This window comes from Oryx dammah, unplaced genomic scaffold, assembly GCF_014754425.2.
Source record: "Oryx dammah isolate SB20612 unplaced genomic scaffold, SCBI_Odam_1.1 HiC_scaffold_24, whole genome shotgun sequence".
In the NCBI taxonomy this organism is placed as follows: domain Eukaryota; kingdom Metazoa; phylum Chordata; class Mammalia; order Artiodactyla; family Bovidae; genus Oryx; species Oryx dammah.
This window is the reverse complement of record NW_024070208.1, coordinates 24,647,396-24,665,596: the sequence shown is the minus strand read 5'-3', so window position 1 is coordinate 24,665,596 and position 18,201 is coordinate 24,647,396. Positions and strand designations below refer to the sequence as shown.

The 18,201-nt window shown below is 39.7% G+C and overlaps 1 protein-coding gene across 14 annotated transcripts in view; it reads right to left on the bottom strand.

Annotated features, from left to right (window-relative positions):
* The window catches only part of SUPT20H (SPT20 homolog, SAGA complex component), a 35,932-nt gene extending 25,019 nt beyond the window's left edge, over positions 1-10,913 (bottom strand). For 6 of the 14 annotated variants that reach the window (XM_040267038.1, XM_040267048.1, XM_040267050.1 and 3 more), the window contains exons 1-6: positions 10,488-10,645; positions 7,845-7,937; positions 4,798-4,833; positions 4,086-4,144; positions 3,567-3,633; positions 981-1,110 (exon numbers count right to left, since the gene is read on the bottom strand). In XM_040267038.1, the coding sequence (XP_040122972.1) occupies positions 981-1,110; positions 3,567-3,633; positions 4,086-4,144; positions 4,798-4,833; positions 7,845-7,847 (295 nt within the window). In that variant the 5' untranslated portion in view covers positions 7,848-7,937; positions 10,488-10,645. Of the gene's footprint in view, positions 1-980; positions 1,111-3,566; positions 3,634-4,085; positions 4,145-4,797; positions 4,834-7,844; positions 7,938-10,487; positions 10,646-10,740 lie in introns of those variants that run through there. The other 8 variants (XM_040267040.1, XM_040267049.1, XM_040267051.1 and 5 more) reach the window with 4 other exon arrangements.
* Between the last annotated feature and the right edge of the window lie 7,288 nt (positions 10,914-18,201).

Genomic DNA, 18,201 nt, shown 5'->3' with positions numbered 1-18,201 from the left:
AAAGTTTCTGAAAGTGATCAGGCTCACCAAAAAGCTTAGGTAATAATTTAAGTAACTTTTCATAAAGATAAAGAGAATAAAACTAAAAGCTCTCCTGAAGTCCGTAAGTCTAAAAAATAAATCACCTCATAAAACCCTTGATAAACTGTATATAAACAGTTTTAGACTGGAAGAGAGAAAAATACCTAACATCCTATGGAGAAACGTCTGGCACAACAATCACAAAACAAATCCCAGCCAGCAGTACAATAATCAGAGTGTGATAAAATTCTGACTGTTAACTAAAACTTCCTTGCAGATTCCTTAATCTAATCTGGAAGTCAGATTGATAATCTGGTATAGCTTCTAAAAAATGACTACTTACAGGCCAAACTTCTCTTGATGTTACATTTTACAATTAATGACCAATATAAGAAAAAAATCCTTAAAAATCTTTAACTATACAGAACTTATACTATCATCACTGAATCAAAATTTAAATGCCTCTTTGGTGAAATCTCAAGAGTGTTAATACTTTAAAATTCTATTCTGATATTCACATTAATCAGAATAAGATGTTGAAGACTATTCAAAAGGTAGTGAGTCTGCTTAACTTTGAAAGTTTCATACTCAAAATATATTCAAAGCATAGAGGAAAAACAGATTAAAACATCTTACACTATCTTAAATACATTAACAGCAACAGAATGAAAGTAAATTTTGACACATTTTAAAATTACATCTTTTATGATTTAATTTCAAAGACCTTTCTCAATCAGAATATTTCTCAAATTCAGCAAGGCTAATCACAGGAGAGTTAACTTCTCATACTGTAACAAAACATCATAAAGAAGAAAATTTGAAATCAAAGTTTTCTGTTGTCAAGGCATCACCGATGTAAAGGATAGATCATTCAGCAGGATGAGAAGCTCCTTCTAAAAGACAACACACGCTGCCCAACAGACACAGTTTTGTGGCTGCTGCCCTCTGGAGGGTCTTACCTGATCCATTTTTTCCCCTGAGCATCAGAGAATATCCCTCATTTCCCGGGTATAGGTTGACCACTAAACATGACAATGTCTCTTGCATAACAAGCTTCTCTAATAAGTTCACATTTCTTCTTAATTTCTGCTTTAGAAAGAGGCAGAGCTTGTGAAAATAATCCAGCATAATTTCAAATAATGCAATCACTTAACGAAACTAGACCTGAGTTAGTTAATCTTTGATGCTCCTTGCACATCTATATAAAATGAATGTTGATCTATTACTGTTTTATGCAAATGGATATCACCAAGAAAAAGTGATCCATAAAATAAAACCACCTAAATACAAATATATGTATCTGAGTACACAAGTAGCAAATATTAAAAATATTTAGAAAGGAGAACCATTAAATGTAAATTTTTTTTTAAAGAGGCTATAATGTATAGTTAGTTTCTATTAAGTTTAAACGTACATAAACAATATGAGGCATTCTCTTTGGTTGTACTGTTACAGAGCACATTTCTTAAACATTTTATGGCCTAAATTAGATCCAAATAAGCTCAACAGCTCTAATTAGCTGAAATGTTAAATTCAAAGATATCCAACTGGTTAAGAGGATGAAAGTGATTTAAGTAATTTTCTGTAAATTGAATTGAACAGCTTCCCAGAAACCACTTTGCTAAAAAAACAAAAAATAGAAAACTATCAGGAAACATATATACATCAAAATCCATTCTTTAGAAATTCATACAACTTAAAGTGAAACCCACTTATAGATATAATGATTTCTTTCATCAAATCTTATTTGTGAAAGGTATCAGTTAATAGAATATTTTTTCATGACCTCAAAAAACAAGCCTGTTTAGAGTACCTTATTTTCAACATGTATATATAGTCATATGCAAAAATTATGAATTCTTAATCTACAGTCAACATAGAAACAAAAAACTGTATTTTGAAAATAATAAATAAATATTTAAAAAGCAAAGCAACTTTTAACCACTGTGATGGAAAGCTGGAAAATATCTTTATTCTTAAAGGACCACATAGCACTTTAGCCTGTGAGCCATAAGGTCTGCGTTCCAACTATTCAACTATGCTACTATCTCAAAATCAGCCACTGACAAGACATAAAACAAGGGGTGTTGCTGGATTCCAGTAAAAGTTCATTTACAAAAACATGCCGTGAGCCAGATCCGGCTGGTGGACAGTGGCTGTCAACACCAATCTGGAATCTTTCATGTACCTCTCCTATCTTAGCTCTATGTATGCTCACTGTACAGACTGTGGTGATAACTGATGGGGGTATAATGTGAAAATTAATAAAAGGAAACCTCAACTAAAACTGGAGTGGGGAAGGCCTGCAGAGGGAACTCTCCTGCTCCTCCACTCATCATCCATTACCCCACCAGGAAGACATCAATTACTGATCCCACCAGAAAGAGAATTACCTTGCACTCCTCAACAGGAAATGCAACTATTTTCCTTCCCCAACTGCGGGAAGACTTTCTTCTTGCCCAGCAACAAGCTCTGTGAGTGGGAAAGGACTTCAGCCCAGCTAATGGAAAACACCTGTAGCTCAGCCAACAAAAAGCCAGCATCTCCTGAAGTTTTACTTTCCTCCAGTGAATTCAGTTTTTCCTTGCTGATGACTTTCTTTCCTTGCCCTGTCCTCCTTAACAATATACCTCTTCCATGTTGTGTAACTCCTCAGAGTATCTCTGTCTGATGAGATGCTGTCCAATTCATGAGTCGTTTAATAAGGCCAATTAGATCTTCAAATTTACTCAATTTTTTTTAAAACAATGCATGTCAAAACTTACAAAATGTGTTACATACTTCAAACATACACAAATTATTGTAGGTCAATTATTGCCCAATAAAATATATGGAAAACATGCCATAAAACTTGTGGTTTCACAATCATGTTTTTCCTAAATATTTTAAAACAGATATTATTAGAATTCCACTAATTTTTTGCCTAAGAGGTATTCATTTTTAAATTAAAGACACACAACAGAAGCTCACTAGAGCCTTTAAGGCCCTTACAACCCAAGGGTCCTAAAAGTATCAAGAAATCAATTTCTATTATATTTCTACTGCCCATATGTTCATGCTCAATAAAAATAAATTTAACTTGGCCATGAACTAATTTTTGTGACCAAATTCACTTTTTATTATTGTCTATCTAAATTTCCTACATGTCCTGCAATAGTTTTAACTTTCCAGTGGAAATTACCATGAGGAGATAGGTTACTTTTCTCCTGATCTTTGGTCCACAGATAACTTCTCAGGAAGAAAAAGAAGCAAAAGACAATATACATGGTGGTTTTGCTTCTTCTAACTTCCTAATGAGACGGTCTGCTACTCAGTAAACATGTTGAGTTTGCTCACCTCTCCTACCCAAGTAGGCTATCTGCCTGGTACCAGATTAGCCAGAGCTCTGGTTTAGCTACAGAACCAGGTAGTCTGGTTAGACCAAGTAGTATATTTGTTCACTAACAAAAATACAAACCGCTACCTGCTTCAAATCTAATTCCTTCAAACTTCCCTTCTTCCACTACATTTCAAAAGCCATAATAATATAAAAAAATTATACTTACCTTAACCTCAGGCTCTTTTTCACATTCTTCAATATATAAGTCATAAAGTTTTTGAAATATAGATTTTCTAAAATAAAATAAAGACAACACACACAAAGTACTGTGAAAATAATACTCATCAAATAAAGATTCTGAATTTTCCTGTCATTTCCCCCACAATTTCCCAAAAACTGGGTGGTAAAGAGAGGCTGGACATGGCAGCTAACATCAATTTAGAAATCACTAATACAGTTGTCTCCTACCTAACATGGAGGTTATCCTCCATGTAACTTATAGCTGGCCCTCTGTATCTGTGGTTCCTCTGCATCCACAGATTCAACCATGAAGTACAATAGTGTTTACTGTAAACATCTGCAAATAAATGGACCTGCACAGTTCAAACCCACACTGTTTACAGGTCAACTGTATATGCAAAGTACCCATGATACAACATTTCTAGCTCAGAGTCTAGTAAGAAATAAATGGAGGCTATCATCACATTTCAGGATATCTAAGATACCATCAATTAAGTATTCATACCTTCCACTAGATGGGTATTTCCTTTTAGGAGGTCTCTGCCGGGCACTTTCAATGACATACTAAAAAAGAAAAGTTTAAGAAAACAGCTGGCCTTTTGCTTAGGGCATGAACAACTGCATTAAGTATATTTAAATCATGTGTAAGGCTAAAGACATTCGAGTCTTGCATGCATATTAAATCATACCTTTTAGGGAAACCTACCAAACTTCTAAATATATGTAATAAACAAGTTAAATTTAAACTGCAGTAAAATTTAGCTCAATATTTACTTGCATTTATAAGCAAAATCATACCATTTCACCACTGTGATTTCGCAGTCAATAATATTTTCATTTTCAATGTTTTATAGTTGTTCAGAATATATACAGCATATCCAATTACAAAGACTCTATATATTTGAGCTACTTTCCCTTTAATTAAGCAAATAGAAAATTTGTTAAAACAGAAAACACAGTTTCAGAAACTCTATGTCCTTGTTCAAATATTTAACTCAAAATACTGTTCAGTTTTTATTCCACAGCATTACTATCTGAGCATTCCAAGTAACAGATGATTCAAACATCATCTGGTATTCTTATATATATATTTACAGACAGTATACTCATCCTAATATTAATGTATGCCCTGGACAGTAACATACAAAAATCTCTTAAAACTAACTTTGGCAATTAAAGACAACACTATTTCAATATGTAACTTAGTCATGCCTCACCTCTGCACGATCCAAAGCTAGTTCTAAAGCTTGTTGCTGTAAAAAGTAAATGGTGTATTTTATTATATTAGTTATTTTCACACAAAATAACTTAATATACATATAACATTTTCTAATTAAGTGTTTAAATGTGTTTTACTTTTTAAAATAGGTCTAACATTTTCCTTTCTTTCCCTCCTCCACCCACCCCACTGCATGCTCAAGACATGCAGGAAAAAATATGGTCATCTCAGACACCTGATTCTGACCACAAATTAGTTAAGAAATGTTACAATGATTTTCTCTGATCTTACTTGTACAGCTGATAGAGGGCTGAAGGTTCGATATGGTAACTATTACCATTTCATAAACTTCAGCATTTTAAGAGCATCATTTAGGAAAATATACTGGCCATCAGGTATGCAATTAAAGTGAAGCAAAAACTGAAATCCCTTAAGCTGCTAGGAATCCTAAAAACTGAGGGGGCTATTATATTGGTGCCTAATATCAACTTAGACATTCTTAACATTATGAACGGAAACTAGGCCAGTGCCTAGTAGAAACAGAATAAATGATGGTTACCCTTACCAATTTTTAATGAATTTAAAATGAATGTCCAACTCTTTGCGACCCCATGGACTGCAGCCTACCAGGCTCCTCCATCCATGGGATTTTCCAGGCAAGAATACTGGAGTGGGTTGTCATTTCCTTCTCCAGGGGAACTTCCCGACCCAGGGATCGAACCTGTGTCTCCCGCATTGTAGGCAGACGCTTTTTTTTTTACTGTCTGAGCCACAAGGAAAGCCCTAATGAATTTAAGATACCATCAGTTACATGCCTGAATTATTATTTAACATTAGGGAAGAAGAATATGCTGCCAATAATATGTTTAAGATGTCACTGACTGTATCATAGATACATTATCAATTCAGTAATTAAAATGTAAAAGCAAAAGCAGATGCACCTTAGAATTGATGAAAATACAGTATTATTATTACATGTAGCTTGAGATCTACTAGTAGATCCCCATCCTTCTTTGATTTCTTAAAGACCTGTCTTACAGGGCAAGCGAGATTAATAAGAAGGGTAAACTCTGGCTTCTTTATTTGTATAGTATCTTTTGTAATGATATCCAAGAATAAAAAATACTAGATTTAAAAAAATTTAAGCCAATATACCACCAATAATTTCTTTCTAGTTTTGTGGTTTGGGTATCACACAGAGATATACCATTTTTCACTCAGAGTGACAATCACTTTTAATTTCACTGAGAGGCAAAGAAAATTTTCATTTTTTAAGAACCTATATTTTTCTGTTATTTTGGACTCTCCAACAATTCAATCTACCAAGTTCCATGGAGTAAAAACTCCTGCTGCTGCTGCTGCTGCTAAGTCGCTTCAGTTGTGTCCGACTCTGTGCAACCCCACAGACAGCAGCCCACCAGACTCCCCCGTCCCTGGGATTCTCCAGGCAAGAACATGGAGTGGGTTGCCATTTCCTTCTCCAATGCATGAAAGTAAAAAGTGAAAGGGAAGTCGCTCAGTTGTGTCCGACTCTTAGCGACCCCATGGACTGAAGCCTGCCAGGCTCCTCTGTCCATGGGATTTTCCAGGCAAGAGTACTGGAGTGGGGTGCCATTGCCTTCTCCGGTAAAAACTCCTAGTACCCATCAAAATCCCAAGAGGGCAGGAGTAAGAATATATATTGCCAGGTTTCAAAAATCATGAAGGTTGAAGTGACCCTGTCATCCTAGTTATAAGGATGGAGAATTAATATTACAAAGACAGCCAGCCTTTTAGAAGAGCAATAGAACCTGTACATTATCAAGCATCTAAATGGAGTAGGTAAAAGATATGCCATACTTCAAAAGGTTGTTAAATTTATATACATCAAATTTAATTTATTTAAAAAATTTCATGGGCAGAATTCAGTGAAACTGTTCCCCAGGGACTCAAAATTAGATTCTTGAGCATAAACTATTTTCCAATATATACTCTTGACAAAAACACAAGGTTCTTTTATTTTGGCCATAAAACCTTATAGAGTAAGTTTATAACTTATCAAAAAATTATAAAACACAATCAAATGTATATTCCAAGACCATTTCAAACAGCCACTATTCTCAAATATTTAATCTTCTGATATCAAAACTATAAAGGGTCTAGTGAGATATACCTGCATATATAAATGCTAGTATCATTTATTCACTACTGCATTCAAATACTTAAGACAATATCAAAGCAAAATATAAGGTAAGAACCTCATTGTGATAGCTCCACTTTTCTCTAAAAAGGCAAGAGTACACAGGCAAGATCCCAACAAGAGAAGACACGTTTTCTGAAGTTTATTCAACATGGTGGTCAGTGCTCATTCATTCTCTGTCAAATGCTGTTTATAACATTAGAAAGTGATCTTTTTCTTCTGTTTTTAATTTTCTAATGTTTAAAGTTAAATGCCCAGCCCTACATATGTTTAGTGACTGTAAGTGGTAAGCAGAAATGTGCCATTAGAAGGCTAATCCTAATGCTGTTTAAATGTTAATTGCAGTAAGCAGGTTATACTTGTTAATTTTTTAAAAAAATCTGTACTAACAAGAACTTCAAAATATGAGAAACCTGTACCCCCAAAACTATTTATACTTATACCCAAGGTTCTTGCCAGTGATTTGGACTGTGGTAACGTAACTAGAGGGCTTCCCTGGTGGCTCAGATTGTAAAGAATCTGCCTGCAATGCAGGAGACCAGGATTCGACCTGTGGGTTGGTAAGATCCCCTGGAGAAGGGAATGACTACCCACTCCATTATTCTTGCCTGGAAAATGCTACAGAAGAAATTTTTTTTTCACTACTTCACAAAAATAAGGACAGACAGATTATCTGTGTAACCTGGATATGATTATAATATTGAATTGAGAGATGAGCTTCATATTTTAAGATTTTGCATGCAATTGCTAAGTAATTTCTCAGTTAGAGTAACAAGGGTAGCTAACAAGAATATTGGTTTCATATTGATTTTTTTTTGAGGGAAGAGAATTTTCTAAGAATATTAACATACTGATTTGTAGCTCACCATTGTGATATAAAACAGGATTCCAAAAAGGAGAAAATTTATGTGCGTTGATGAAGCTGGATGAAAACCATATCTTTAGAAATCTTAAGAGTACTGAAAAACAAAAATGACAAAACCCCTAAATTAACATAAATCAACATATATGAGATTACTTAGTAATTAACAAGGAAAACTAAAGTATATATATTTGTACGACACTTTAACCAGGCACAAATTCACACACTGACAGTCTAGTCTCTCATTCTGAAAAATACAGTTTTAACTAGGTAGAGCAAAAAAAAGTTTGCAAGTTAAAATCATTACTCAATTTCTTAAAAACATTTAACATCCAGGAGAATGTTTGTTTAATTTCTTCTATCTTCACAGTCACTGCTCTGTTACTCAGGATTTTAACAGCCTGCCCGTTGGCCTTGGTCACTGCACAGTTCATTTTACAAATCAAAACATTTCATCACACCTGCAGATAAAAGTCCTCTTTAACATTCTCCCAAATGCCCCAGGCTACACTGTCCAATGTAGCTCCAGTCCTTTCAGCTTGTCCCCTCCTCAAGCAAACAAGACACTCTAGAAGAACCTCATTCCTCTAATACACAAGCTCTCATCCTGGTTGCACAACAGAGTAACCCTGGAAACTTAACAAGTGGGATACCCATACTCCTTCAGAAATTCTCATTAATTGGTCTGGATTAGGGCCCAGGGGTCAGCATTTTTGACTCTCCCTAAGCAATTCAAAAGTGCTGCAAATGTTGAAGTCTACTGCTAGATCTTCTCTGCCTCTCACAGATGTTTGCTCTGAAAGTGATGCTAAATAAAGCTTATGTGTAATTTAATTCTTTACTTAACTCCTTGTAATCACCCCGTGTGTCTATACACAACTGAGCACACTTTTAAGCAACAGAAAACAGTATTTTCCACGTAAAATTGTTTTGGTTTGTTTTCGGTGAACCCAAAGCTTAAGTTTTGCCAGTCCGGTCTTGAAAAAGTAGAAGGTAGAAGACAGGAAAAAATTCACAAACCCACCAAAAATGACAACCACCATACAGGTTCCAGGAATATCCTTTCACAAATGAATAAAACGTTAATCCTATTCTACAAAAGTTCATGCGAGATTTAACATGAACTTAAGGTGAAATTTTTCTGACCACTGAATCTAAAGACGAAGATACACTGCTGCTGCTGCCTCGCTTCAGTCGTGTCCGACTCTGTGCGACCCCATAGATGGCAGCCCACCAGGCTCCCCCGTCCCTGGGATTCTCCAGGCAAGAACACTGGAGTGGGTTGCCATTTCCTTCTCCAATGCATGAAAGTGCAAAGTGAAAGTGAAGCCGCTCAGTCGTGTCCGACTCTTAGCGACCCCATGGAATGCAGCCTGCCAGGCTCCTCCGTCCATGGGATTTTACAGGCAAGAGTACTTAAGTGGGGTGCCATCGCCTTCTCCGGAAGATATGCCACAGGCAAAATGTGATGACTTTAAAATCAGATCTCTTGTCACTAAACTGTGGGGGATGGAGGAGAGGTGGGCTTAGTGACTTTAAATATTTAAGTACTACAAAACCCCATCAGTTCAGTTCAGTCGCTCAGTCGTGTCCGACTCTTTGCGACCCCATGAATCGCAGCATGCCAGGCCTCCCTGTCCATCACCAACTCCCGGAGTTCACTCAGATTCACGTCCATCAAGTCAGTGATGCCATCCAGCCATCTCAGCCTCTGTTGTCCCCTTCTCCTCCTGCCCCCAATCCCTCCCAGCCTCAGAGTCTTTTCCAATGAATCAACTCTTCGCATGAGGTGGCCAAAGTACTGGAGTTTCAGCTTTAGCATCATTCCTTCCAAAGAAATTCCAGGGCTGATCTCCTTCAGAATGGACTGGTTGGATCTCCTTGCAGTCCAAGGGACTCACAAAACCCCATAACCACTTACAAATCCAAACATTCTGACCGTAATACAGAATCTACTAGAACTGTGAGAATACCACTGTAATTATCATCGTAGCCATTTTACAGAATAAGGCTCTCAGAACTAGTGATTTTCTCAGGATCACAAAACTAGACCGGAATTCAGACTCCTCTTTTTAATCTTGAGATTTTTACTATTAAATCTTAACAACCTTCAGACCACTCAACCCAGCACTCGTTTTTGAATTCTTAAAAGCATTTAAAATCAGGACTTGATTCTGCTCAGACTAATACTTTGTCTTAATTTTGATCTATTTTCACATCATGGTCATCAACCATTTTTCACTGTACGCAATCTAACTCGGAAAACCGCGCTAATCACTTTCTATCCCGAGTCCTAACAGAGACACTATTTACGTTACGCGCGGCTCCCTCCCCGGTGGTGGTTATCGGAGATGGCTTCCAGGGGCGGCTATTCGCCAAGTTTATTTCTGAACTCCCAGGACCCACGGCGGGGATCGGTCATCAATCCAATTCTAAATACCGCCATCAATCCCACTGACTTTCCTGATGGACGTTGACTCTCCTGCATCTGCTCGAGCTTTGTTAACAACTTAGACTTTACCTGAAAAACGCCCCAACTCCACAGCCCAGCTGACAGCCTTATTCAATATGGACACCAAAAACCCCGCCCCCGCCACCCTCCCCACAAAAAGCGCTACGCTAAATTCTAGCGAATTTCCGGAAATACCTGTAACTGCAAACCAAACGTCAACACTAAAATAAAAGAAGCGAGAGGAGAAGAAGGCGACCGCCCAGGAGGCTGCTGTCTCGGCCCGGCCCGCCGCGTCTCCAAGAACACCGTCTACCTCGCGCGGGCGCCGGGCCCGGAAGCGGCGAAAAGCCACTCGGGAAGCCGTTCTTTCCCCTCTGACCCCGCTCCTAGTCTCGCGCGCCTACCCAACCCGTCGCGGGCGCGCCCCTGCCCTCCGGCCGCGGCCCACCTGTGCAGGCGGCCGACTCTTGACTGCTCCCTCCGCTCGGCCAGAGCGCGACGCGCAGACCTCGGCCCACACGCTAGCTGCTGCGCGCTATCCCCGCACGCCCCGCCCCCGCTCTGGCCCGCGCGGCTCCGCAGCCCCGCCGACCTTCTGTTCCGGCGCCCACACTTCCGACTGGCGCGCTGGGCGGTGCGGGCGGCCGGCCGCGGGCGGAAGTGGGAAGGCTGGGCCGCGGCCAGCGGGCCCGACGCCGGGATGCTCCCGCCTGGGCCCGCCCCCGCGAGCCCCGCAGTGACTCGAGCCCGGTGACCAGGCGAAGTCCCCGGGCGCCTTCGCCGACCGGGCGTCCAGGTCCGTAAAAGGCGAGGTAGCCTGTGACTATTTGTGAGGTGGGAAGCCCGGTTGAAATACTACAGGGAAAGAAGCTTGTAACGAACTTTCCTTGTTGCTCAGTCCACCCTAGGGAACCACGCCATTGCTGCCTATGCTGGTGCCGGCCTTGCAGTCTATGATGGTGTACCAGTCAAGTGCCAAAGAATGTAATGTTAAAACACAAAGCACAGCACTGAAGAGTTCTAAACCTTCAGAAGCGGAATAATCAGCGCATATTGCAGTGTCTGGTTGTAATTCTGCACTTTTGAACAACTTCAGCTGTTGGGTTATAAACTTAAAAAATTATTACTGAAGTGAAACTCAAAAAACGGAAAATGAAACATCTTTACACAATTCGGTGTATGTAGTATAATCGCAATGCTGTGAAACCACTAACAATATCTAGTTGCAAACCATTTTCTTCACTCCTGTTAAGATTTACATTCTATTCTTGCTCCTGGCAGGAACAACGGCTTTCAGACTCTAAAGAAAGAAAGTGAAGTCGCTCAGTCGTGCCAGACTCTTTGAGGCCCCGTGGACTGAAGCCCAGACTCTTAAGGGTTTACCTAATCCGAGTATTTCACGTAAATGGATTTATATGATCATTTTGTGCTGTCTGCTTTCACATAAAGGTGATTTCCAGGTTCATCCACCTTATATCAGCAAATATTAGTATTTCATTATTTTTTATAGTTAAACTCCATCTTATTTGCATGTATATACCACAATTTACCCATCCATCTAGCGATGGACATTTGGGTTGTTTACACCTTTGAGCTATTGTGAATAGTGCTGCTATGAATAGGTGTGTGGAAGTATTTGTTTTAACCCTGGTTTCAACGCTTTGGGGTATATACTGTTGAAAATCAGAATCTGACAGTAATTCAATCAGCGAATAAAAACGAAACAGTTCAGTTCAGTTCACTCGCTCAGTCGTGTCCGACTCTTTGTGACCCCGTGAATCGCAGCATGCCAGGCCTCCCTGTCCATAACCACCTCCCAGATTTTACTCAGACTTACGTCCATCGAGTCAGTGATGCCATCCAGCCATCTCATCCTCTGTCGTCCCCTTCTCCTCCTGCCCCCAGTCCCTCCCAGCCTCAGAGTCTTTTCCAGTGACTCAACTCTTCACATGAGGTGGCCAAAGTACTGGAGTTTCAGCTTCAGCATCATTCCTTCCAAAGAAATGCCAGGGCTGATCTCCTTCAGAATGGACTGGTTGGATCTCCTTGCAGTCCAAGGGACTCTCAAGAGTCTTCTCCAACACCACAGTTCAAAAGCATCAATTCTTTGGCGCTCAGCTTTCTTCACAGTCCAACTCTCACATCCATAGGTGACCACTGGAAAAACCATAGCCTTGACTAGACGGACCTTTGTTGGCAAAGTAATGTCTCTGCTTTTGAATATGCTGTCTAGGTTGCTCATAACTTTTCTTCCAAGGAGTAAGCGTTTTTTAATTTCATGGCTGCAGTCACCATCTGCAGTGATTTTGGAGCCCCAAAATATAAAGTCTGACACTGTTTCCCCATCTATTTGCCATGAAGTGATGGGACCAGATGCCATGATCTTTGTTTTCTGAATGTTGAGCTTTAAGCCAACTTTTTCACTCTCCTCTTTCACTTTCATCAAGAGGCTTTTTAGTTCCTCTTTACTTTCTGCCATAAGGCTGGTGTCATCTGCGTATCTGAGGTGATTGATATTTCTCCCAGCAATCTTAATTCCAGCTTGTGTTTCTTCCAGCCCAGCGTTTCTCATGATGTACTCTGCATAGAAGTTAAATAAGCAGGGTGACAATATATAGCCTTGATGTACTCCTTTCCCTATTTGAAACCAGTCTGTTGTTCCATGTCCAGTTCTAACTGTTGCTTCCTGACCTGCATATAGGTTTCTCAAGAGGCAGGTCAGGTGGTCTGGTATTCCCATCTCTTTCAGAATTTTCCACAGTTTATTGTGATCCACACAGTCAAAGGCTTTGGCATAGTCAATAAAGCAGAAGTAGATGTTTTTCTGGAACTCTCTTGCTTTTTCCATGATCCAGGGGATGTTGGCAATTTGATCTCTGGTTCCTCTGCCTTTTCTAAAACCACCTTGAACATCTGGAAGTTCATGGTTCACATATTGCTGAAGCCTGGCTTGGAGAATTTTGAGTATCACTTTGCTAGTGTGTGAGATGAGTGCAGTTGTGTGGTAGTTTGAGCATTCTTTGGCATTGCCTTTCTTTGGGATTGGAATGAAAACTGACCTTTTCCAAGCAGATTTTATTCAGGAATTATTGCAATAGAGAAAAGAGAGCTTAGTATAGAACTGGAGTCAGTTAAACAAATACATCATAAACAAATGAGACCCTATAGCCAGCCGGTGGAAATTTCCTAAAATGAAACACCATATATAAGGGCTAAATTCTGGCCAAACCATTTTAACAGGTTTCTTAATTGAAGGCAGAGCAGGTTGATGTAATATTGAAGGTAGGGGATGAAGAATTTGATGAGAGATTGAGGACAATAAGATATCCCAGTAGGGGTTCTCTCTAAACTGACATGACTAGATTCTTATGACAACTAGTTGATGCAGGCCCCACAAGCCCAGTACTAAAACAGAGGCTGAGAGGGCTTAGAGGACCCTGACTAAAGTCAAGGAAACACTCCTTGTCAACATCCAGGAATGGAACTGCTGGGTCATGTGGTAATTCCATGCTTAAATATTTGCAGAATCAATAAACTGTTTTCCACAGTGGAGGAGATGTTTTATATACTGATAGCAATGTATGCCAGTGTCAATTTCTGCACATCCTCACTAACAGTTTTGTCTTGTTTTATTTTTGATAGCCATCCTTGGGTCTTCCCAGGTGGCTCAGTGGTAAAGACTCTGCCTGGCAGTGCAGGAGATGCAAGAGGCTTGGGTTGTTGGATCCCTGGGTCAGGAAGGTCCCTGGAGGAGGAAATGGCCACCCACTCCAGTACTGCCTGGGCTTCCCAGGGACAGAAGAGCCTGACCGGCTGTGGTCTATGCATTTGCAAAGAGTTGGACACCACTGAGCACACATGCATAACCGACCAGCCTAGTGGGTATGAAATTGTGGTCTCATTGTGGTCTTGAATGGTTTGCCTTGGAAATGAACAGAGAGCATTCTGTCGTTTTCGAGATTGCATCTGAGTACTGCACTTTGGACTCTTTCGTTGACCATGATGGCTACTCCATTTCTTCTAAGGGATTCTTGCCCACAGTAATAGATATAATGGTCATCTGAGTTAAATTCACCCATTCCAGTCCATTTTAGTTTGCTAACTCCTAAAATGTTGATGTTCACTCTTGCCATCTCCTGTTTGACCACTTCCAATTTGCCTTGATTCATGGACCTAACATTCCAGGTTCCTATTCAATATTGCTCTTTATAGCATTGGACTTTACCTCCATCACCAGTCACATCCACAACTGGCTGGTGTTTTTGCTTTGGCTTCATCTCTTCATTTTTTCTGGAGTTATTTCTCCACTGATCTCCAGTAGCATATTGGGCACCTGTCCTGGGGAGTTCATCTTTCAGTGTCCTATCTTTTTACCTTTTCATACTGTTCATGGGGTTCTCAAGGCAAGAATACTGAATGGAAGCTTTCTGATGGGAGAGACTGATTGAGGGGGAAACTGAGTCTTGTTCTGATGGGTGGGGCCATGTTCAGTAAATCTTTAATCTAGTTTTCTATTGATGGGCAGGGCTGTGTTCCTTCCTTGTTACTTGACCTCAGGCCAAACTATGGTGGAGGCAATGAAGATAATGGCAACCTCCTTCAAAAGGTCCCATGCACACATGCTACACTCAGTGCCCCCAACCCTGCAGCAGGCCATGCCAACCCACGCCTCCGCCGGAGACTCCTGGACACTCACGGGCAAGTCTGGGTCAGTCTTGTGTGGGGTCACTGCTCCTATAGCCTGGGTCCTTGTGCGCACGAGGTTCAGTTCATGATCTGAGCCACAGTCAACTCCCTGTCTTGTTTTGCTGACTGTATAGAGCTTCTCCATCTTTGGCTGCAAAGAATATAATCAATCTGATTTAGGTATTGACCATTTGGTGATGTCCATGTATAGAGTCTTCTCTTGTGTTTCTGGAAAAGGGTGTTTGCTATGACCAGTGATTTCTCCTGGCAAAACTCTATTCGCCTTTGCCCTGCTTCATTCCGTACTCCAAGGCCAAATTTGCCTGTTACTCCAGGTATCTCTTGATTTCCTACTTTTGCATCCCAGCCCCCTATAATGAAAAGGACATCTTTTTGGGGTGTTAGGTCTAGAAGTTCTTGTAGGTCTTTATAGAACTGTTCAACTTCAGCTTCTTCAGCATTACTGGTCAGGGCATAGATTCAGAAGGTTTTGATTATCACACCAGATAATCACAATGGTGGGATCACTCACCTAGAGCCAGACATCCTGGAATGCGAAGTCAAGTGTGCCTTAGGAAGCATCACTATGAACAAAGCTAGTGGAGGTGATGGAATTGCAGTTGAGCTCTTTCAAATCCTAAAAGATGATGCTGTGAAAGTGCTGCACTTAATATGCCAGCAAATTTGGAAAACTCAGCAGTGGCCACAGGACTGGAAAAGGTCAGTTTTCATTCCAATCCCAAAGAAAGGCAATGCCAAAGAATGCCCAAACTACCGCACAATTGCACTGATCTCACAGGCTAGCAAAGTGATACTCAAAATTCTGCAAGCCAGGCTTCAGCAGGATGTGAACCATGAACTTCCAGATGTTCAAGCTGGATTTAGAAAAGGCAGAGGAACAAGAGATCAAATTGCCATCAATTTTTTGATGTTGAATCATTGAAAAAGCAAGAGAGTTCCAGAAAGACATCAACTTCTGCTTTATTGACTATGCCAAAGCCTTTGATTGTGTGGATCACAAGAAACTGTGGAAAATTCTGAAAGAGATGGGAATACCAGATTACCTGACCTGTCTCCTGAGAAACCTGTATGCAGGTCAAGAAGCAACAGTTAGAACTGGATATGGAACAACAGACTGGTTCTAAATAGGGAAAGGAGTACATCAAGGCTGTATATGGTCACTGTGCTTATTTAACTTCTATGCAGAGCACATCAGGAGAAAGGCTGGGCTGGATGAAGCACAAGCTGGAATCAAGATTGCCAGGAGAAATGTCAATAACCTCAAATATGCAGACAACACCACCCTTATGGCAGAAAGTGAAGAACTAAAAAGCCTCTTGATGAAAGTGAAAGAGGAGAGTGAAAAAGTTGGCTTAAAACTCAGCATTCAGAAAATGAAGATCATGGCATCTGGTCCCATCACTTCATGGCAAATAGATAGGGAAAGAGTGGAAAGTGTGACAGACTTTATTTTTTGGAGCTCCAAAATCACTGCATATGGTGACTGCAGCCATGAAATTAAAAGACGCTTACTCCTTGGAAGAAAAGTTATGACCAACCTAGACAGCATATTAAAAAGCAGAGACATTACTTTGTCAACAAAGGTCCATCTAGTCAAAGCTATTGTTTGTCCAGTAGTCATGTATGAATGTGAGAGTTGGACTATAAAGAAAGCTGACTGTGGAAGAACTGATGCTTTTGAACTGTGGTGTTAGAGAAGACTCTTGAGGGTCCCTTGGACTGCAAGGAGATCCAACCAGTCCATCCTAAAGGAAATCAGTCCTGAATATTCATTGGAAGGACTGATGCTGAAGCTGGAACTCTAATACTTTGGCCACCTGATGCCATTTGGTGGATGGCATCACTGACTCGGTGGACATGAGTTTGAGTAAACTCTGGGAGTTGGTGATGGACAGGGAGGCCTGGTGTGCTGCAGTCCATGGGGTCACAAAGAGTTGGACACAACTGAGAGACTGAACTGAACTGAACTGTGGTCTTGATGTGCAGTTCTCTGATGGCCAGTAATATTGATTGAGAGTCTTTTCATGTTTTAATTGGCCATTTGTCAATATTCTTTGCAGAAATGTCTATTCAAGTCATTTGCCCATTATTAAACTGGGTTGTTTGTCTTTTTGTTGTCTAAATTATGAGTTCCTTATATATATCTAGATACTAGACCCTTATCAGGTATATGATTTACAAGTATTTTCTCTAGTTCTGTAGACTGTCTTTTCACTTTTCTGATTTTTTTTGATATATAAACTTAAATTTTTGATGAAGTCTAATTTATGTGTTTTTTTTTTTTCTGTTGTGAATTGTGATTTTGGTGTCATTTTTAAGAATCCATTACCAAATCCAAGGTCGTAAGGATTGTTGAAAACCATGTCTGTATTTTGTTTTCACAAAGCAGAAAGTGAGTTTATCCCAAGAATTTCAATCTGCAAGCCAAGAAACTCCAGGCTATGAGAGTTCTGAGTTCCTCACAGACTAAAGGGTGTATATAGGGTATATGCAGAAGTAATTTGACTTTTTCAGCTGATCTTTATTTGGATCAGGGTAGTTTTGTCAGGGGAACAAGGAAGTCTAAAGATAGCATGAACAGACTTGGTCTTTGAGAATGACTGGCATGCTCTGCTGATTTCTGAGAAGGGTGTAAATTCTTGCAAATTACATTAGATAATGTTTTGTTTTTCTTTAATGCACCTTTGTTGTCCTCCATTTTGTCCCCAATATAAGTGACATCACTTTAGTTTCGGTTCTACAGGATTTACCCCTATTTTTTTCTAAGAGTTTTATAGTTGTAGCTCTTATATTAAGTTATTAATCCATTTTGAGTTTATTTCTGTATCTGTTCTGTGGTAGGCATTCCATTTCATTCTTTTGCATGTTGTCCCTGAACCATTTGTTGAAGAAAATGTTCTTATCCTCAATGAATGAACTTGACATCCTTGTCAAAAATCAGTTTGCCATAGATGTATGGATCTGTTTCTGGACTGTTAATTCTACTCCATCGTTCTATATGTCTGTCCTATGCCAGTACGACACTGTAGCTTTGTACTAAGTTTTGAAATTGGGAAGTGTAAATGCTCCAGTTTTGTTCTTTTCCAATATTGTTTTGGCTATTCAGGCCTTTTGCAATTTTATATGAGTTTGAGATCAGCTTTTTCATTTGCGCAAAAAAAAAAAAAAAAAAAAAGCAACTGGGATTTTGATAGAGATTGAA